At 40.0% G+C, this 22,942-nt stretch overlaps 1 protein-coding gene and 1 pseudogene across 3 annotated transcripts in view; one reads left to right on the top strand and one right to left on the bottom strand.

Moving 5' to 3' along the window:
• itpr2 (inositol 1,4,5-trisphosphate receptor, type 2) overlaps nt 1–22,942 on the top strand; it is a 167,134-nt gene that overhangs the window by 66,772 nt on the left and 77,420 nt on the right. For all 3 annotated transcript variants that reach the window (XM_088339631.1, XM_088339630.1, XM_088339629.1), the window contains exons 24-35: nt 52–109; nt 1,324–1,489; nt 1,565–1,732; nt 5,581–5,667; nt 5,756–5,881; nt 5,970–6,092; nt 9,362–9,562; nt 13,464–13,715; nt 15,757–15,882; nt 15,965–16,093; nt 18,352–18,466; nt 20,196–20,377. In XM_088339631.1, the coding sequence (XP_088195757.1) occupies nt 52–109; nt 1,324–1,489; nt 1,565–1,732; nt 5,581–5,667; nt 5,756–5,881; nt 5,970–6,092; nt 9,362–9,562; nt 13,464–13,715; nt 15,757–15,882; nt 15,965–16,093; nt 18,352–18,466; nt 20,196–20,377 (1,733 nt within the window). The remainder of the gene's footprint in view (nt 1–51; nt 110–1,323; nt 1,490–1,564; nt 1,733–5,580; nt 5,668–5,755; nt 5,882–5,969; nt 6,093–9,361; nt 9,563–13,463; nt 13,716–15,756; nt 15,883–15,964; nt 16,094–18,351; nt 18,467–20,195; nt 20,378–22,942) is intronic.
• LOC148362216 (U2 spliceosomal RNA) lies at nt 20,877–21,080 on the bottom strand (annotated as a pseudogene).

The following is a 22,942-nucleotide window of genomic DNA, read 5'->3' as shown; positions in this document are numbered from 1 at the left end:
TATTAGACTCACTTTCTGGGGTCTAGGTTTTAACGATTGTTTTATCTTTAGCTTCCGAGCCGGATGTTGATGAGATTGCGACTAAAGCAGAGAGTATGTTTGCTGGGAGGTAGGTAAATTGACTACCGGAAATTCCGGACTATAGAGCGCACCTGATTATAAGCCGCACCCACCACATTTTAAGAGGATAACCGCTTTTGTGCTTACACAAGCCGCACCTGTATATAAGCTGCATGCGCCCGCATTAAAACATGTAACACAATCACAAAATTAACCCAAACCCAACTTTGAGTCCCGCGATTGTAACTGAACATAAAGTACACAGTCCTAATACCAAAGCCCGCAAAATGATCGGAAAATGATACCGGTAGTTAACGTTTGATGCAGACCTGCAGAGTCCGGGTCTTGTAGAAAATAATCCAAGGAAAAAAAATGTATATTTCCAAAGGTAAGGGTGGGGAAAAATATATATCCACTATTGTCTGCCGCGTCCACAAACACTCACCTTTACCGGTCCCCACTTCCCGTCAGCCCGCGTTTTTTTTTTTGCCCCTTCTTTTTTATTCGCCCGTGGGAATCAGAATAAGTCTCTAAAATAAAGACATTACAAAAATATACAGTTGCAAATACATATTATACATGGTTACACATATTTACAAAGAAAGACGGTACACTGAGAGAGTTTTCAAAGCTTTAATAATAATATTATAACTTTCATCCCAAACTGTGCCTGTGAAGGGTAGCAAAACGCTACTAGCAACACGCTCGCAACACAACAAACGGGTCTGTTAAAAATAACATACCGTACTTGTAGAAATCACGGTAAACCGTCCTCATCTTCCTCCTTATAACTGACGTCATCAGAGTCGTTTTGCCCAGTATGGGAAAGAGACTTTGTCATATAGAAGTCGTCTCACGCTCCTTTATTCAGCAACACCGCTCGCAAAGTAAAATTTACGTTCAGTAGCTCTGTTTCCTTCTTTATCGGACTGCTCACTTGCTTTTAGCTTGAAAGCTGCGTCATGTGCCTTTCTTTTTGCAATTTGCATGATGAGGATATGTCTACGCTAATTGAATTTGTGCACAAGCTAAGAAGTTGTAGTCTTCCTCGGCGCATATATTCCACCGGTCTAAATCTTACCTTTTGTAATCGAGCGCCGCTGGCGGATGTTAGAAAAATGACATAAATTGGCCGCATCACTGAATAAGCCGCAGGTTTGAACGTTTGGGGAAAAAAGTAGCGGCTTATAGTCCGGAATTTACGGTAAGTTGCACTTCATTTAAATTTGACTTAATGATTAAAAAAGTTCCGGTTCCATTCAGCTCTGAATTAAGTGCAGTGGAGCTGGATGATGAAGGTGGCCGGACGTTTTTGAGGGTTTTGATCCACCTCATGATGCAAGAATACCCTCCACTGGTGTCTGGCTCTCTGCAGCTCATCTTTAAACACTTCAGTCAACGAGCTGAAGTACTTCAGGCTTTTAAACAGGTGAGGAAGAAAAAAAAAAACGTTTTTAATTTAAAGCATTATTGTCTGCTTGATGCGTCTCTGCTCATTCTCCAGGTCCAACTGTTAGTTTCGGAGCAGGATGTGGAGAACTACAAACAGATCAAGGCCGACCTGGACCAACTTCGACTAACTGTGGAGAAATCTGAACTGTGGGTGGAAAAGAACGGAGTGTACAACAGTGAAGATCTTGGTGTCCGACAGGGAAAGGAACAGAATATAGAGGTAGACGAGGGTTGAAGTATTCATATTGCCAGTGCTGTTATATTGTATTTCTATTCTTGGCGAGGATCTTCCAAAAGAAGGACCTCCCCGTAAATGAATATAAAAACATATCATTATACTTTGATGCACACGTTAGTTCCCCCATGGTCAGAACATATTTAATAATAGGTTTGTGTGATTGATGAACGCATTTGTCTCTTTAATCTTCCTTTAAATCTATTGGGTATTTTTGAATTGGATATACAATCATTATTTTCACTTATAGGAAAAATGTCACCTCCCATTATCAGTGTTCATTTTCCCTGTGAAAAGTGATGGGTCCCAGGGACTCGCATGCTCAAAAATCTATGGGTCCCAACAGAGATCTATGGGTCCCCAAAATGTAGTGTGCTCCATGCCCTTACAAACTGTCGTATTTTCCCTTACAAAATGCAAAAAAATCTTTTTTTTTTTTCTCCAAACATGTTTATTTATGTAGTTTAAAATGTTATATTCACGTTCACTGTAGAAGGAAAAAATACATGCAAATATAATTAAGTAGAATAATACATTTTCTTATTCAAATTATTAATTCATTTTCTGCATTAAATTATTGTTGGTAATATACCGATAAAAGGGATCAACACAAACCTGTCTTTTTTCATTTTCTCCTTTTATACTTCCTTTTTTTCTTAACTTCTTTATACAACATAATCATTCGTAATATAATGCATCAAAGCAAGTGAGCCGTTTGAGAGCCGGCTCTTTAATGAGTTGAGACGGAAAAGCCGGTTCTCTAAAAAGAGACTGACTTTCACTACACAACTCGAACTGGAGATCGGCGTGCAGACGAAAACTCGAACCGCGAGACCAAAAAAACAATGGCAGATCTGCCTGACGAAAAGTTTGGAGTGCGGTAAATCTTTGTTAAAAAAATGATAATGACAATTTCGTGTCAAAAAAGTTGCATCCCGGGGACACACGTCGATTTGACACGAGCAAAAATAATGCGTCTAGGACGCAGGGACGCGGGCAAACGAGAACACTGCATTATGCTCCAATCAAACAGACCTGATCCAAAAGCCAAACTGATCAAATTTGGAACATCCCAAAATGACACATATTTTAGTGGACCTAATAGGACATCCTGGAACTTTAATATTGTATATACATTCTGATATGATCAGATAAATAAAACAATATACAGAGTGTTCCAAAAGTCATGGCCACATTTTGACATTGGATATCTCCAGTAATTATTAAGCATATAAAAACACATTTTGTAAATTCACAAAGCTTGTAATCTCCATGTTTACACAAAATGTTCCATGGGAGCAGCATTGCTCGCACGATACACATAAAGCCGATAGTCATATTCTTGCCAAACGCTTTCTTAAATTGCTGTCAATGGTTGCGATAGAATAGAATAGAGTCAAGGATTGCCTGTCGGGCAAAGAGAAGGTAGTTCACAGGAATTTGCTGCTCTCTGTTAGCGTCTTGCCCTGTGAAGGAGATCTGGCCAGCGAATCTGAACACTCAGGGTGTGACGCTGCTATGCACGGAAGTGATGTATGCCCTGATGTACCTGACGCGGTCTAAGACAGTGATGTCCGTACAGTAAACTGGGTGATACAGTCAGGTGAAGAGCAAGTTCATTCAGAGGTGGAGGATAACTCACTCGACAGCAGATCTGATGCCCAGTCTGAATCTCTCACAGTCGATACATCCGGTCAAAGAAGTCAGCACATCCCCAAACAAGATGTTGATCACACTGGAATTGACAATGCAGAAAACCCACTACGGTGCTCTGAAAACATGATCCTTTTGGGTATGGGCCCTCCAGACACTGTCCTCCGAGACGAGACCCCATTGAACACTGACCCCGCGGACACTGTCTCCCCTGATACTGACTGTTTGGACTTGACTCTCCCAGGCCCTCAAGCTCAGGTTATTTGTGCTCATCCTAACCGTTATGGTCTTAGGGTGGAGGTCATGGTGTATGGATAGCCTCTTAATAAATGTCTCTTCTACTCTTCTTAATAAATGTCCTCATTTATTAGCATGGATAGCGTCTGCTAATCGTGTTTTATCGTTTTGTGCTATGTCAAAGAAAGCTGTCTATGGACGATTATACTAGGAAAGAACAACTGTCAATGGTGAGACGTACCTTGACATGCTAGAAAACAGGTTAAGGCATAAATTGAGTGAGAAACAGTCTGGTGACAGGTAACAGGATGGGACCACCATTCTGGAGTCTCAGGGTTAGAAAGTTTTTGAACACTTCACTGCAAGACAGATGGATTGGACGATCTGGGCAGAATTAGCACGATCTCATTTCCTGGCCACCGAGATTTTACACCACACGATTTCTTTTTGTAGGGACTTTTGAAAAGATTGCTCTACGTGCCCCCTATTCCAAGAGACATTGAGGAGCTGAAGGCGACTTTGTTTTCTCAGTTTCTTTACATTTGTCTCTGGTGCTGTGAGTAAAAATAGTGTGATAATAGGATCAAATTTAATGCCTTTTTGTATGTCATCTGTATCACTAGTGGTCTAGCGGTTAGGATTCGGCGCCCTCACCACCGCGACCGCGGTTTCTTTCCCATTGCATCCAATTTTTTTCAATATGGTTCAGCAATATTTTTTGACTGATCAATCATTATGCAACCGTAAAATCTGCTGTATAACATGCACTCGAACTTTGAATTATTCCTCGAAAAAAAAAAAAACAGTGCTTTATAGATGAATAAGTCAAGTCATTTTTATTTGTATAACCCTTAATCACAAAGAGTCTCAAAGGGTTGCACAGGTTTTTGCACAGACTATTATTACACCATCCCCCGATCTGAAACCAACACGAGGGCAAGGAAAAACTCAAAAACCTCAACATGAGGAAAATGAAGAAACCTTGAGAAGGGACCGCACATGTGGTAATCCCCCTTTCAGGATGACCAGGTTGCAATGGATGTTGCAATTACAAAAAATACACAGATAGTCAACAAAAAATATAGGTTATTCATATGCTATAGCGTAGAAGTGTATTTTAAGCTTAGATTTAAACATTTCCACTGAGGTTGCAGATCGGATCTCAGGGGGAAGAGCATTCCACAGCACCGAGGCCCGGATGGAGAACGCTCTCGAACCTGCGAACTCTTCTTGGCTCTTGGGATCACCAGTCGACCAGCGCTTTCGGAACGATGGCTCCGGAGCGGAACATAGGCGGAAATTAAATCTGAAAGATATGAGGGAGCAAGTCCATGCATGATTTTGTATAATACCAAGAGAACCTTAAAATCACATCTTAAGCTAACAGGGAGCCAATGCAGGTTAGCTAAAATCGGGGTTCTTGTCTTAGTTAAAAGCCTCGCTGCAGCATTTTGTACTAGCCGAAGGCTCTTGATATTGGATTTCGGGAGACCGTAGAGTAGTGCATTACAGTAATCGAGACGGGAGGTAACAAACGCGTGAAATATAAGCTCCGTATCCGACTGAGACAGCATTGGACGAATTTTAGCAATATTGCGGAGATGGAAGAAATCGGTTCTAGTAATTTTCTTCACCTGTGTTTGAAAGGACAGATCGGGGTCAAATATGACACCTAAATTTTTAACTGAATCACTCTGGGTGATATGACATTTGTCAATGTTCACAGCAGTTTTTGAGGACAAGTCACGGCATTTAGATGGTCCAATAACTAATAAGTACACTATTTTAAAAATATGAATGTTGCTTAAAGTTTCTGGTGGTGCATGTTGGTTTTTGACAGATTTTTTTTAAATTTAGTGTTGTTTTAGATTAAAATAATTTGATGTCATTGTTTAAAAAAAATAAAATAATGTATTTTATTTTTTATCTTTTTGTCTTGGCAGGAAACCGGGCTGATTACAGTTCATGATGGGAATCATAAACCTCAAATAGACAGCAACAAGGAAAACAACTACAAAATTGTCAAAGAGGCAGGTGTTATTCTTTTCATTATTCTCATTGGACGTGAATCATTTTCCCTGGTAATTGTCAATTGTATTTTTTGTGTCTGAAATGTAGATCTTGATAAGGATCAGTAAACTGTGTTACCATGGTAAAAAGATCCGCACACAGCAGCAAAGACTACTGAAGAACATGGGAGCTCATACTGTGGTGCTGGACCTGCTTCAGATCCCTTTTGAAAAAGTGAGCTCTAATCACCAAGTTTAAGTGACTGGTCTAGTCTACTGCTTGACTGTTTATCCTATCTCCTCTCATTATTTTTCTTTTCCAGAGTGATGAGAAGATGAATGAGATCATGACCCTGGCGCATGCTTTTCTGCAGAATTTCTGCAGAGGAAACCATCAGAACCAATCTTTGCTACATAAACACCTCAATCTCTTCCTCACTCCAGGGGTGAATACGATTTTGTAATGTTTGCAATCATATTTTGAAATGCACACAAGAGTTAGGGAAAAAAAAAATGTATTTGAAGGTGGAGCCTAATGTTTCTAGGCAGCTAACGATATCTTTTTAGATACCAATGAATAAACACATGCTCCATAGCCTGAAAAAACATCTGTGCATGTGATATTAGGAAAAGCAAAGGCTCAAGGATTTTCCATGCACATGACACTGGGCAAAACCTTGCCATTACTAGCATGTGTTCATGTTGGAAAGTTACCAAACATGTAGCAGATTAGATATTAGCAGGGTTGGGTAGGGTTACTTTAACTTGATTACCAAGCTACTTGGCCAAATTGCAGCAATGCTGTAAAACTATACTCTTAGGGATCATTTCTATAGTTTTTGACTTGTAGCACTCAGTTGATTTTTGCAATTGGGAGATGGAATAAGACGGCCCGGTATTGCAGTACCTCCGGGATCGGTGCATTCGCATTTATTTATTTAACCCTGCGGCTAGGACCTTTCTATTTTCTATTTTGATAACTGAACACTTGCAAAGAAGAAATCTTGTAATGCCAGGGTTGGTTTATTTGTGACCACTGTTTCTATAATTGTGGTTGGTCTCCAGACGGTGCTTAAAACGCTAAAGGTTTTTCCATTTCATAATTGAACACTTGCAATGAAGAAATCTTGTAACGCCAGGGTTGGTTTATTTGTGACCACTGTTTCTATCATTGTGGTTGGTCTCCAGACGGTGCTTAAAACGCTAAAGGTTTTTCCATTTCAAATTTGAACACTTGCAATGAAGAAATCTTGTAACGCCAGGGTTGTTCTATTTGTGGCCATTGTTTCTATCATCGTGGTTGGTCTCCAGACGGTACTTATAATGCTAAAGGTTTTTCTATTTTGGTGATTGAACAATTGCAATGAAGAAATCTTGTAACGCCAGGGTTGTTCTAATTTGTGACCACTGCCTCTTGGCTGGGAACAAGTGTCTCGGCCGCTTGGCTTTGCAGTGTATTATGATTTGACAATGGATAATTGATAAAGAATATAGAACAATAACCCTCTACACTTTTGGTCACTCTCTGAACACCATATTAAGGTCTAAAAAGTGCATGAACAACATACACTATTAAGTCATAAATGACTAGTTTTGACACATTGTCGCAATTAGAAGTTAGGGAATGGGTTATTATTATTTTCAGATGGATATCGATACTAAGCTCTTACTCATCGATAACTCTAACCAAAGCCAATACCAATAGAACATAAAGTTCTTACCCACCTCTTTCCCCAAAATCATAATGATAACAATCTTTCCATTAAATTAACAAAAATCTAATTGTCTGATTGTAGCTCTGACTTCACACAACCACTGGAGAGTAATAAATTATTTTATCGAAGTATTGATACCTTAAGGTTGTTATGGACACAAGTAAAACGCCTGATATCAAAACTCCCCCATCCCTCACAATAAAGTCATTCATTAGAAAAATAATCAAAACCTACACTAAGGATTGGTAATCATGTATGGATGACAGTTATCTCTACACATTACGCAGGGTTGGGTAGTGTTACTTTAACTGGATTACTTTCAATTACTTTTGGATTACTCCAATACCAAATATGCTAATAAAAGACAAAAGAAACTAAATATGAATAAAATTACTAAATTTTGTGCAGGCTTGGGGAGTAACGGAATACATGGAACGGCAAAAATGATGTTGGCAAGCTGTTTAGATTTTTTTTCATTTTGTTTCTGTCACATTTTATGTTATTTTTTCCGGATATCAAAGAGATCAAAGCCAGGAGAGAAAGCTTATCACGTGTTGTGAGTCATAATTATATTCATATTTAGTTTATTTTGTCTTTAATTAGCATATTTGGTATTGGAGTCATCCAAAAGTACCGTAAATTCCGGATTATAGAGCGCACCTGATTATGAGCCGCACCCACCACATTTCAAGAGGAAAACCGATTTTGTACTTACACAAGCCGCACCTGTATATAAGACGCATGCGCCCACATCCAGACCCGACTTTAAGTCTCGCGACTGTAACTGAATATCCTACATTATAGTACACAGTCCAAAAATCACAGCCGGCTAAATGAACGTGAAATGATACCTGTACTTAAGGTTTGATGTAGACCGGCAGAGTCCGGTTCCCGTTGAAAGTAATCCAAAGAAAAAAGTGTATATTTCCAAAGGTAAGGGTGGGAAAAATACATATCCAATATTGTCCGCCGTGTCCACAAACACTCACCTTTACTTCCCGTCAGCCCGCGTTTGTTACGCCCCTTCTTTTTAATTCGCCCATCCAAAATATATCAGAATAAGTGTCCAAAATAAATACAAACAAATACATTACAAAAATATACAGTTGCAAATACATATTATACATGGTTACACATATTTACAAAAAAAGACGGTACACCGAGAGAGTTTTCAAAGCTTTAATAATAATAATATAACTTTCATTCCAAACGGTGCCTGTGACAGGTAGCAACATGCTAGCAACACGCTCGCAACACAGTAAACGGGTCTGTTAAAAAAACATACTGTACTTGTAAAAATCACGGTAAACCGTCCTCATTTTCCTCCTTACAACTGAAGCCATCAAAGTCGTCTTCCTCAGTGTCGGAAAGAAACAGTGTCATATAGATGTCGTCCCACGCTCCCGCAACCTTACTCGCGCTGTCACTATCGCTGGTGTGCCCTCCTCTCCGTCACGGCTTTTCGGAACCCGTTGGTGATGGTGGATTTTTTTATGCTGCCCCACGCTGTCAGGATCCACTGGCAGACTTGCGAAAAAGTTGCCTTTCGCATGCGGCCAGTTTTAGTGAAAGATTTCTTGCCGCTAGTCAAGCCAAGAAGTTGCAGTCTTCCTCGGCGCATATATTCCACCGGTCTAAATCTTACCTTTTGTACTCGAGCGCCGCTGGCGGCCGTTAGAAAGATTACATAAATTGGCCGCATCACTGAAAAAGCTGCAGGGTTGAAAGTTTGGGGGAAAAGTAGCGGCTTGTAGTCCAGAATTTACTGTAATTGAAAGTTAAAGTAACCCTACCCAACCCTTACATTACGATAGCTGATTGACTACTCTTTGGCTCTGTTGATAACTCTTACTGTTACTGGGCTGTTTGGGAAAAAGAGGCGAGTTGTAAATATTTTTGCATGTACCGCATATAAACGCTGTCCAACACCACCCCAACCACTGCTGTCATGCATATTTGACATGTTTTAACATTTTTATTACAAATCTGTGTGTCAACAGCTACTTGAAGCCGAAACAATGCGTCATATCTTTATGAATTACTACCAACTGTGCAACGAAATCAGCGACCGCGTTGTCCATCACTTTGTCCACTGCATCGAAACGCACGGACGCCACGTCCTGTATTTGAAGTTTCTGCAAACTATTGTGAAAGCGGAAGGGAAGTATGTCAAAAAATGTCAGGACAAAGTAATGACAGAGGTAAGGCAGTAATTCATATATCTCTACAATTTAATTAAAAAAATATGGTGTAGAACAGGGTTGTCCAAACTCTTTTCCGTCTTACAGGAAAAAAAAAAAAGGATGCAAGTGCCATTTGAAAGCCAAATTGTCTATTACAATACAGTGGAACCTCGGTTCTCGACCATAATCCATTCCAGAACCCTGTTCAAAAACCGAATTGTTCGATCACCGAAATCATTTTTCCCATTAAAAATAATGTAAATCGTTTTAATCCGTTCCAACACCCTGAATGTTTACCTTGAATTTTTAACGTAAACATAAAGCTAACCCAGGCTAATCGTACGTTCGCGTTATCGTAATCTTCCGTACGAAAGATTACGCTAACATGAACGTGTAAAAATTAAAAAAATCGGGTCGTTTACAAGTCATTTAGCACCCCGGTCTCCACAACAAGTGGTGAGTGGTTCATTGGAAAGGGGGCTCCGTTCCAACACCCTGAATGCTGGGCTCCGTTCCAACACCCTGATTGTACCGTAAGCATAAAGCTAACCCAGGCTAATCGTACGTTCGCGTTATCGTAATCTTCCGTACGAAAGATTACGCTAACATGAACGTGTAAAAATTTTAAAAAAGGATAAAGAAAAGAATTATGCATAGGATTTCTTACCTTTGTGGTGGTCAGCAGAAGGCGCAGGCAAGATCAGACACTCGCTCACCTCCTTCATATTTGGCTATTATTTCTTTCTTAAATGCAATAGTTGTACGCACTACTTTTCTTTTTTCACCTGTAGCAACTTTGCTGCTTGCACTGACTTTCTTCGGAGGCATAATAAGGGGCTAAAACACTTCGTACACCTATATTAAAAGCGAAAGCAAAACGAAGCACATCCGCACGCAACAACTACACCCGTACGCCGCTCAGCATGGCACCCTAGCGTACGCACTCACGCATTACCAGCGTTCGAACTCCGATTTTTTGACCAAACAGCGAAGCAAGATTTTCTCGAAATTTTTGGTCGGACTCCGATTTGTTCGAACTGAGAGGCGTTCGAAAACCCAGGTTCCACTGTATTTGGGGATCATTTGTGTACTATATTTACAATTGAAGGAAGTGGAGCTATACATTTTAATCGGATGCCTTATACAAAATGTTTTATTAGCATAGTTAGTTTAGGACTTTGCATACTTGTACAGTATATTAAACACACCTTTTCCCTGTAGCAAAAATATTCATTAGTGCATTGTGCTGATAAAACATTTTAAGAGCTGCTGCTGGGACTAGCAAGAGATGCTACTAAAAAGACCAGTAAAAATTGCAAGAGCACTCTGGCCCCCTGATCACAGAAAACGACAATATGTGGCTTGCCAGTAATGTTGACCGCAGTATAAAATCTTTTTTTGTACAGAAAAAAAATACCATTTCACCGGATGATGGCAGTAGCCCTTTGGCCACATTGCCTTTGGCGTTCTGTGAGAAGTTTAGCCCACCGCATTTCTGACTTGGCGACTGTAAATAAAAAACTGAGAGTTGACTGTGAGGGTAGCCGCTTCCGGGACAAATAGAGTATTTTTTGCATCATTTTCCAAGAAATTGTGAGGGTTTTTAAAGAATATAATATCAAGAGGCTCTGCCAGATGAAACATGCTGACTGCGAAAACGTAACTGGAAACAAACGTTGTGAAAAGGTTAAGCAACAGGAATCTGTTTCAATGGCACAACAGCGCTTTTTCACGAGACCCTTGAAGTCAAAAGAAAATTCTTCAAAGTTGAGCTACGAGGTCCCGATGCTAATCGCCAAGCACTGCAAACTTTTTGCGGTGGGTTAATTTATTAAAGACTGTTCAAAGAATCCCAGGCTGAATAATCGAACTTCACACATTTTCAGCCTACCAAATCTGGTGTGCTTTCTGAAAAGTTTGTACACCCCTGCAATAGATAATACAGCGCCATCTAGTGGTCAAATATTATACAATGTACTTTTAAGGATAACTATAATTTAAACTAGCATATTTTCAAACCTGAAAATATTCGCGACAGATTATTATTTTTTGAGTACCGTAAATTCCCGACTATAGAGCGCACCTGATTATAAGCCGCACCCACCACATTTTCAGAGGAAAACCGATTTTGTACATACACAAGCCGCACCTGTATATGAGCCGCATGCGCCCACGTTTAAAAATTGTAACACAAACATTAAATTTATCCAGACCCGACATCAAGTTGCGCGGTTGAAACTATATGTCCTTCATTCAAGTACACATTCCAAAAATCTCAGCCGGCAAAATGAAAGGAAAATGATACTGGTACTTAAGGTTTGATGCAGACCTGCAGAGTCCGGGTACCCGTTGAAACTAATCCAAGGAAAAAAAGTCTGTTTCCAAAGGTAAGGGTGGGAAAAATATATATCCACTATTGTCCGCCGTGACAACAGGTCTCACTCACCTTTACCCCACTTCCCGTCAGCCCGCGTTTGCTCCGCCCCTCTTTTTTAATTCGCAAAACATATCAGAATAAGTGTCTCAAATAAAAATATACAGGTGCAAATACATATTGACTTGATACGCCAAACATTAAATGAAGAAATATAAAACAAGTCTTCTTAAAAATGATCCTGACACTGCTCTGCTGGCTTGGCTTTGGCGTTGGACTTCTTCTTTCCCCGTGTTTAGCAGCAGCCTGCATTATTTTAAATGGTGTTGTACAAAGAAGCGTCATCGCCCCCTATGGGTCGCTCCCAAGAGGACAGGTGCATGCCAATCCTAAAGAGGGCATTACGAAATGTGTAATAGTGCATTGATTATGTATTAATTGTGGACATTATGAGCCAAGAAAAAAGTATTACACTTTACCCCAGTGGTAAAGTGTAATAGGAAGAACGTCCTACAACTGAAAATGTGATTAATGAATTAAAAATCGTTGCTCTCCATAAAAATATCTCCTGTCAAAACGATAAAAATGAAAATATGAAAAAACGAAAATATAAATAAAATTTGTGCTTTTCACTCTGGGAATTTGCTTTATTGAAAAACATCTTTATATTCTTCTTTAACTCTTCAACTTTCTGTATCTTTTCTCTGGATTCAAGGGTTTTCAGCTTACTCTGAAGTTTTACATGAAATTCCTTAATTAAGGCCACAAAATCTCCACAAATAAGACACACGGGTTTACCGGCAATGTCAGTTAACATAATTTTCTCGGCCATTGTGGTTTTTAGTATCCGAGTATAATTTGAAAGTTATCGGGGTTTCATAGACCCGGGCCATTATAATAGATATAAAAGGATTTCACGGGCCGGATATAATTGTACGCCGGGCCGGATGTGGCCCGCGGGCCGTGAGTTTGACACACGTGATGTAAGCTGAATATTAGCCTCATTTTCAACCGAGCGCCTAAATGGGGAGATATTTGTCTCAAAAATAGGTACAATTTGCTCAAAACCTTAAAACTATCTTGCTAGATGCACACGCAAAATTAAAAATTGCATACGTAAATTGCAGATATTTGTGAATCTTCAAAATACATGATTTACACCGGAATTGTTTCAAGAGAAATTGGCGGCATTAGCTCAGGAGGTAGAGCACTCGTCTTGGGATCAAGAGATCGCTGGTTCGATTCCCGGCTCTTCCGTGTTATATGTCGAAGTGTCCTTGGGCAAGACACTAAATCCCTAATGCCCCCAATAAGCAGGTTGGCTCTGCATGGCCGCTATTGGCGTGTGAGTGTGTGTGTGAATGGGTAAGTGTGAAGCACATTGTAGAGCGCTTTGGGAGGTCTTCATTGACTTGAAAAGCGCTATATAAATGCAGACCATTTAAATTGGAAAATTGGCATTGAAAGTCCTTGAAAAGTGCTTGAATTTGGCCATGAACAAAGTGTACGAACCCTGAAACTTGGAGTTTGTTGTTTTTCTCCTAGCTTGTGAACGGGGGTGAGGACGTCCTGGTGTTCTACAACGACCGCTCCTCCTTCCCAGTGTTGCTCCAGATGATGGCGTCTGAGCGCGAGCGCACCGCTGAAGATGGAGCTTTGGCTTACCACAACACGCTGGTGGAGCTTCTGGCCGCCTGCACCGAGGGCAAGAATGTCTACACAGAGCTTAAATGCAACTCTCTGCTCCCGCTGGATGACATTGTCAAAGTTGTCACGGATGTAAGCTGCATCCCAGAGGTAAATATTACAAGGAATTCCATTATCTGCACCGCTCATCCTCAGTAGGGTCTCGGGGGTGCTGGAGCTCGGGCAGTGGGCAGGGGACACCCTGAACTGGTTGCCAGCCAGTCCCAGGGCACACAGGGACAGACAATTCGCTCGCTCATTCACACCTAGAGACAATTTGGACCGGCCAATCAACCTAAAATGCATGTTTTTTGGAATGTGGGAGGAAACTGTAGCGCCCGGAGGAAACCCACGCAAGCACGGTGAGAACATGCAAACTCCACACAGGCGGTTCGATTTCATGACCTCAGAACTGTGCCGCACACGGCTAACCACTGCGCCGCCGTGCTGCCCCAAGGAATTTCTCATCTCATCTCATTAGCTGTACCGCTTACCCTTATTAGGGTCGCAGGGGGGCTGGAGCCCATCCCAGCCATCTCTGGGCAGTGGGCAGGGGACACCCTGAACTGGTTGCCAGCCAGTCGCAGGGCACACATGGACAGACAACTCGCTCGCTCATTCACACCTCGGGACAATTTGGACCGGGCAATCAACCTAACATGCATGTTTGTTGGAATGTGGAAGGAAACTGGAGCGCCCGGAGGAAACCCACGCAAGCACGGGGAGAACATGCAAACTCCACACAGGCGGTTCGATTTCATGACCTCAGAACTACGCCGCACGTGCGCTAACCACTGCGCCGCCTGCTGCCCCAAGGAATTTACAATTTTTAATATTAAACTTCGCTTTCATGTTGAATATAACACAGTTCTTTGGTCTACAACCTTTGCTGTACCACAGACGGGTTCATTGTCTAACAATATATTCATGGCTCAGCCCAAGGCGGCATTAAAGATGTTTTTACTTTTTCTAAAATAAAAATACCAACAATTATGACATTTATAATAATAAGAACATTATTAATACTGCTGGGCCCATCCAAGCCATGTTTTTGGAATGTGGAAGGAAACAGGAGTGCCTGAGGATCAGAACATGAAAAGTCAATAGCTGGAATTGAACCTGGGACTTCTGAACTGTGAGACGGACATGCCAACAACCAGGGTTGGGTAGAGTTACTTTAACTGGATTACTTTCAATTATATTTGGATTACTCCAATAACAAATATGCTAAATATGCTAAAAGAAACTAAATATGAATAAAATGATGACTCACAACACGTGGTAAGCTTTCTCTCCTGGCTTTGATCTCCGGCAAAATGTATATTTCCAAAGGTAAAGGTGGGAAAAATATATATGTCCACTATTGGCGGCTGCGTCCACAAATACGTCTCACCTTTACTCCACTTCCCGTCCGCCCGCGTTTGCCCCGCCCCTTCTTTCTCATTTGCTCGTACAAAATATATCAGAATAAGTGTCTTAAATAAATACATTTCAAAAATATACAGGTGCAAATACATATTACACATCGGTTACACATATTTACAAAGAAAGAGGGTACACCGAGAGAGTTTTCAAAGCTTTAATAATAATATAACTTTCATCCCAAACCGTGCCTGTGAAGGGTAGCAAAACGCTACTAGCAACACGCTCGCAACACAGTGAATAGCTCCGTTAGGAAAACCTGTCGTACTTGAGATAAGCACGGTAAACGTCCTCATCTTCCGTCTTATAACTGACGTCATTCAATATGGGAAAGAGACTATATCATGTTGACGCGGTTCCACGCTCCCTTACTTAAAAACACGCTAGCATCACTCTCACAATGTAAGTCCTATATCGGACTGCTCGACTGCGTTAAGCTTGAAAGTTGCGTCATGTGCCTATTTTTTTGTAATTTGCATAATGAGGATGTTTCTACGCTAATTTAATTTGTGCACAAGCTAAGAAGTACTCGAGCGCCGCTGGCGGCCGTTAGAAAAATTACATAAATTGGCCGCATCACTAAATAAGCCGCAGGGTTGAAAGTTTGGGGAAAAAAAAGTAGCGGCTTATAGTCCGGAATTTACGGTAATAACGATAAAAACAAAAACAACCATTCAATGTTGGCAAGGTTAGCTATTGAGCATGTGTTTATTCATCGGTATCTTTCCAGGTGAAAGCCGCATATGTGAACTTTGTCAATCACTGCTATGTGGACACAGAGGTCGAAATGAAGGAGATTTATACATCCAACCATATCTGGAAGCTCTTTGACAATATATTGGTTGACATGTCCAGAGTAAGGATCCAATTTCAACTCGAGATTATTTATCTTCTCCAGAGGAAGTATCTTCTCAAAGTTATTCTTTCCGTACCTATAGGTGTGCAATGCCACCACGGACCGGAACCACGCCGATTTGGCCCTCGAGAAGTACGTGACGGAGACGGTGATGGCCATCATCACTGGGTTTTTTAGTTCTCCATTTTCCGTGAACCACTCCAACCTTCAGGTATATTTACTTGTACATGAGACCGATGTGTAAACCTCATTTTAACTGTACGGACAGCAGTATCTGCTGCCTTTTTGTTTGCTGTTCAATGATCAAGAACTCAAAGAATAAATTAATTTCGGAAAAGGTCTTTCAGGGGGCATTTTTTTATGTTTTATGCTAATACGACATTATAAGTAAGCCTATACACTAGACATGTTAAACGTACGGCCTGCAAGATGGATTCATGTGGACCACCATCTTCTGAGTATGTCCAAAAAAGAAGCAAGTGTCTTGGTAATTTCTATCAAAAGTTATTTTTTTTAAAATCAATGCTAATTAAATGCTCCCTTTGGCCGCTTGGGGGCAGTAAAGGATATAGTCTCAGATGGAGTAGGCCCACCCCAAGTTTTATCTGATATACTGTAGTATAATATTACTGCTTGTGCAATGCTAAAACTTTTATTGTTTTGGGTGTATTGGCTCAAGGTTTAGACATTTCACAGCGTAACAGAGCACCCATTAGAATTATTTTTCCACAGAAGTGGTTTTATGTGAAAAAAAACTTAAAATCTTTGGGAAACGTGCCATATTTGCCACTTTACACATTGCCAAAATGTTTGAAAATGAAATTAATCAGGAACTTGGAAATTAATTCATTTAATTTAATTTTTAATTAAATTTAAATTTAATTTTAATAAATTAAAATATATATTTTTTCATTTTTAATGTATTAATTTTTTTTTAATTTTTTTTTAAATTTTTGTTTTTTTAAATATTTTTTTTTAAATATTTGAATTGTAATTTTTTAATTAATTAAAAAAAATATATGTTTTCTTTGCCAAATCACAAATATGAAATATGCGAAATGCCTAAGCAAAAGTGTAAGGTTTAATATAACAACCCTAAGCCACAATCATACCAACTCGTAGCAGTTTGGTAATCTGAACAATCCTACAAAGAAGTAACCTAAGAAGTAACAACTACTACTTTTAATGTTTTAATTCTGCGGTTTAGTACATTGTGGTCAATAGTGATAAAAGTATTATGGTTGTGCTATAAGTCTTTATTTAACACTCCTAAGCAATGTTCCCTGTAATTTTCCTTACGGGTCTGAGCGTTCACACAAAGTCGGTGAGCAACGCTTGAAACAACAGTGAGCAACAGCAATGCCAAGTGTGGCAACTAAGTCATTATCAAACATGTCCAAAACTTGACATCAAGTTACATTTTGCTGAGTTTCCAGCAATGCAAACTTCTTTTTCTCTTTTGAATGAATTGACTCATGTTCTATTGCAAAGGTTGTACAGCCTACAAACGTCGTTTTTTACAATTCTTTCACAAGATATCCATTTCTTTTTATTTCCTGATATATTTTGTCGCATAATATTAACATTTTTGGGGGCTTATTTAGTCGGTTGTAAGATACAGAACTGTACTTAATCACATTTTTTTAGTGGAAGTACAATGTTGGCAACAAGATTCACTTGATATAATTGGAAATGATTTGAATGCATCACAAACTTTTTATTCTTTTTTCTGTGTTTTTTTTCTACTTTTTTAAAATTCCTTTAAAAAAAATCTCATTTTGTTTATTTTTTCCGAGCTGTTACTTTTTTCTTTTTGTTCTCTATTTACTCTTTTTCCTTTGTTTCTTTCTTTTCTTTTTTTCTGGCTTTTTTATAAATTTATCCTTCTTTTTTCTCTCTTTTGTTTCTTTTTTTCCCAGCTTTTCACTACTTTTTCATTTTGGTAATTTTTTTTTTGTTCTATTCCCCCCTTCCTTTAAGTCATTTTTTGCATAATTTTACTTAATATTTGGTCATGTTGGGATTAAAGAAGCAAAAACAACCAAAAAAGCCGTTTAGGACCCGAAAGAGCCGGTTCCTTCTAGTGAGCCGAGCCGAAGAAGCCTGTTCTCGACATACTCTCCTAACTTTCGTCAACTTCGTTCGACTTCAAAATACCGCATTTAGGACACAACTTCAGGGGTATTTTTACCTTCATGCACTGTAACTTTGACTTAAGTCGCTTCTTAATTAGTAATTTTGAGCCCTCATTTTTGTGCGCTGGCTACATTTTCTTGTGCGCCGAGACTGTGCGAGCAGCGCGCAATTGCGCACGCGCGCAGCTTAGAGGGAACACTGCTCCTAAGTAGTTTCAAGTTAGTTGAGGTTACGATTTGAATGGTTTATAAGTGAAACTATCAAAGTTAACATGGTATAATGAGGAAAAAAAATGCATCCAATGTGTCTTTTGTGTCTTCCCTTTTGCTGCAGACAAACCAATCCATCTTTATCAAGCTTCTCCAGTCAGCTTTCCGGCTCTACAACTGCACTTGGGTCACTCAGAAGGCAAATATTGAGAACTGCATCAGGACGTTGGCTGATGTTGGTGAGTAACGCACAATTGGAACCAGTCAAAAACTCAATATGTGACTCTCTTGACTGGCGATGATGGTGATTATTGTTATTATTCCTGCTATTTGTGGAAGTAGGAATAATGATAGAAATAGTGGCAGTGTCCCCGTTTGCCCGCCTCCCTGCGTCCTAGACGCATTATTTTTGCTGGGGACGCATCGTGTCAAATCAGGGTGCGCCCCCGGGACGCAACTTTTTTGACACGAAATTGTCAGTATCATTTTTTAACAAAGATTTACCGCACTCCAAACTTTTCGTCAGGCAGATCCGCCATTGTTGTTTTGGTCTCGCGGTCCGAGTTTTCGTCTGCACGGCGATCTCCAGTTCGAGTTGTGTAGTGAAAGTCAGTCTCTTTTTAGAGAACCGGCTTTTTCGGCTCAACTTATTGAAGAGAGCCGGCTCTCCAACGGCTCACTTGCTTTGATGCATTATATTAGGAATGATTATGTTGTATAAAGAAGTTAAGAAAAAAAGGAAGTGTAAAAGGAGAAAATGAAAAAAGACAGGTTTGTGGTGATCCCTTTTAATCAGTATATTACCAACAATAATTTAATGCAGAAAATGAATTAATAATTTAAATAAGAAAATGTATTATTCTACTTAATTATATTTGCATGTATTTTTTCCTTCTACAGTGAACATCCAAGCGACTTCATTTTTGAACTTTTTTTATAATAAACCTCATTCATGTCGAGCAACTCGGTGTCTCACAACAAAATGTTCATTAACAATATAGATGATCTAAGGCAGGGGTGTCAAACTCATTTTAACTCGGGGGCCACACGATAGAACTAACATTGTTTCGGGGGCCGGAAGGGTAGAATAGAGAGAAAGAAGAAAAGAGAAAGAAATAAGAGAAAGAGAGGGAGAGAGGTAGAGAAGATAGGACAAAGAAAGAGCGAAAGGGAGAAAGAGAGAAAAAAGCACACGAGAGAGAGAGAGAGAGAGAGAGAGAGAGAGAGAGAGAGAGAGAGAGAGAGAGAGAGAGAGAGAGAGAGAGAGAGAGAGAGAGAGAGAGAGAGAGAGAGAGAGAGAGAGAGAGAGAGAGAGAGAGAGAGAGAGAGAGAGAGAGAGAGAGAGAGAGAGAGAGAGAGAGAGAGAGAGAGAGAGAGAGCATGAAATACAATAAAAGAGAAATAGTGAGAGAGGGGAAAAAATAGAACTAGAGCAAAAGAGAGGAGAGAAAGGAAAAGGAAAGAAAGACAGAAAAAGACCAAGAGGAACAAAGAAAGAGAAAAAGAGAGACAGAGTAAAAGAGAGAGAGATTAGAGAGAGAAATACAAGTACAGTGTCTTTGTTCGAGGCACCTGGCTTTGGCAACATCAAGTGGACATATTTCAACCTGCAGCTTGTTTTTCTCTAGCGCTTCTCTGAGTGTTGTCTCGCGGGCCGGATTCAATCCCTTAGCGGGCCTGATCTGGCCCGCGGGCTGCCTGTTTGACACCTGTGATCTAAGGAAACACATGTACAATATAACATGTTAAACTACATAAATAAACATGTTTGGAGAAAAAAAAAGATTTTTTTGCATTTTGTAAGGGAAAATACGACAGTTTGTAAGGGCATGGAGCACACTCAATTTTGGGGACCCCTAGATCTCTGTTGGGACCCATAGATTTTTAAGCATGCGAGTCCCCGGGACCCATCACTTTTCACAGGTCAAATGAACACTGTAGTGGTACTATTATTTTGTTGTTTTTCAGCCAAGGCCCGGGCGATAGCAATCCCAGTAGACTTGGACAGTCAGGTCAACACGCTGTCTCTGAAGGTTCACAGCAACATGGTCCAGCGGGCAGCAAAGGACTGGAGGAGTTGCGCTCGCACACGGCCCCGCAAGGAGCACCTGGGTGGACCTGACTATAAGACCATCATTGAAAAGTTGCAGGTTGGAATTTGTCTTCTCAACACACCAAGCCATTATTCAGCTCACCATTTCAATGGACAGATATTTTTCTTCCAGGGCTGCAACTCACGACTATTTTAGTGGTTGCCTTGTCAATACGTTTTGAAATGATGAGTCAAATAATTGGATACCGTAAATTCCGGACCATAGAGCGCACCTAAATATAAGCCGCACCCAGCACATTTTAAGAGGAAAACCGATTTTATACATACACAAGCCGCACCTGTATATAAGCCGCATGCGCCCACATGTAACACAAACACAAAATTAACCCAAACCCGACTTCAAGTCCCGCGATTGAAACTAAATGTCCTTCGGGGTTTTGGGGTTTTTACTGGTTATTGTTCTATCTTCGTTATTCATTATCCATTATCCGTTATCGGTCAGTTCATTATACGCTACAAAGCCTAGGAGCCGGGACACTTACTCTCAGCCAAAAGGCTAAGCTAAGGTCCTAGCCCTAAAGCCTTGTTGCGATCATTGCGAATGCACCGTTCCCGGAGGTACTGCAATACCGGGCCGATGCGTGGAGTGGACAGAGCAAGCTCTTATTCCATCTCCGGAATGCAAAAATCAAAAGGCCAAGCTAAGGACCTAGCATCAAATCCTGGGTGAACCACCTTCATGATCATGGTATCTCCCCTGCCAGGTAGGCCAAATTAAGGTCCTAGCAAGGTGAAGCTAAGGACCTAGTTTCAAAGCCTTGCTACATTAAAGTCCACTGTCCAAAAATCACAGCCGGCAAAATGAACAGAAAATGATACCGGTACTTAAGGTTTGACGCAGACCTGCAGAGTCCGGGTCCCGTAGAAAGTGATCCAAGGAAAAAAGTGTATATTTCCAAAGGTAAGGGTGGGAAAAATATATCATTTACTCACACAACTCCTTTTTCTTTAACCAACTTTTTACCGCCTCTTCTTTCCCTGTTGGTCCCTCACCTTTAGTGGTCCCCACTTAAACTCGGCACCCCGCGTTTGTTCCGCCCCTCATTTTTCGTTCACCCGTGCAAAACATATCCGAATAAGTGTCTAAAATAAATACAAATAAATACATTACAAAAATATGCAGTTGCAAATACATATTATACATGGATTACACATATTTACAAAGAAAGACGGTACACCGAGAGAGTTTTCAAAGCTTTAATAATAATGATATAGCTTTCATCCCAAACGGTGGCTGTGACAGGGCAGTTAATGGTAGCAACACTCGAGCGCCGCTGGCGGCCGTTAGAAAAATTACATAAATTGGCCGCATCACTGAATAAGCCGCAGGGTTGAAAATTAGGGAAAAAAGTAGCGGCTTATAGTCCGGAATTTACGGTAATTATTTTTTTTCTTGAATTTAGCATAAAGTTGATTTAATTATTTGGCAAAAAAATAAACACAAAATGTTACAATGGAAAACACACCTTTTATTGAACATACTGCTGATTAGTACAGAAATTACATACAAATCAATTGGACACAGTGCTCTGTCAGTAGCAACATAATTCCTGGAATAAACTTCTGTCTATTTTTATAAACAGATAGGTAAATTATAAAATAAAATCGCACAAAAAAATAATCTCTGTAAACCAAGAAAGGGCTCATTAGTTGCATGTACGTCATTTCTAATATATGTTCGTCAGGTTCAGTCTCTCAAAACGCTCAAGCTCTCTTTTCTAGTGAAATATATGTGTGTCATCAATTTCACATTGGCTTCAATGTTACTACTTACAGAGGCGAGCCAGACTCTGTTTTGTTCAACTGTTGGACGGCTTTCTTTGAATGTTCATGCATCACTGAGCTACTGCCATGGTACGCAAGGTTTGCAAACTTTGTGTGTCATCTTTCTATTGGCAGTATCCAGGCTAAAAGGATCCCAAACTTTAGAAGTTTTAGTACGTGACAATAGAATTATTGACTACAGTGGAACCTCGGTTCTCGACCATAATCTGTTCCAGAACCCTGTTGGAAAACCGATTGGTTCGATCACCAAAATCATTTTTCCCATTAAAAATAATGTAAAATTGTTTTAATCCGTTCCAACACCTTGAATGTTTAGCATGAATGATCAACGTGATCATAAAGCGAACACATGCTAATCGTACGTTCGCGTTATCGTATTCTTCCGTACGAAAGATTACGCTAACATGAACCTGTAAAAATAAAAAAAAAGTAGATCGTTTACAAGTCATTTAGCACCCGGGTCTCCACAACAAGTGGCTAGTGCTTCATTGGAAAGGGGGCTCCGTTCTAACACCTTGAATGTTGGGCTCCGTTCCAACACCCTGAATGTTTAACTTGAATGTTTAACGTAAACAAAGCTAACCCAGGCTAATCGTACAGTCGCATTATCGTAATCATCCGAACAAAAGATTACACTAACATGAACGTGTAAAAATTAAAGAAAAAGGATAAAGAAAAGAATTATGAATAGGATTTCTTACCTTTGTGGTGGTCAGCAGAAGGCGCACGCAAGATCAGACACTCGCACAGCTCTTTCATATTTTGCTATTATTTCTTTCTTAAATGCAATAGTTGTACGCACTACTTTTCTTTTTTT

This window comes from Urocampus carinirostris, chromosome 7 (genome assembly GCF_059441175.1).
Source record: "Urocampus carinirostris isolate Australia breed hairy pipefish chromosome 7, RoL_Ucar_1.0, whole genome shotgun sequence".
Lineage (NCBI taxonomy): Eukaryota > Metazoa > Chordata > Actinopteri > Syngnathiformes > Syngnathidae > Urocampus > Urocampus carinirostris.
Note: the sequence above shows the minus strand (reverse complement) of the source record. Positions and strands in the feature narration are given on the sequence as shown.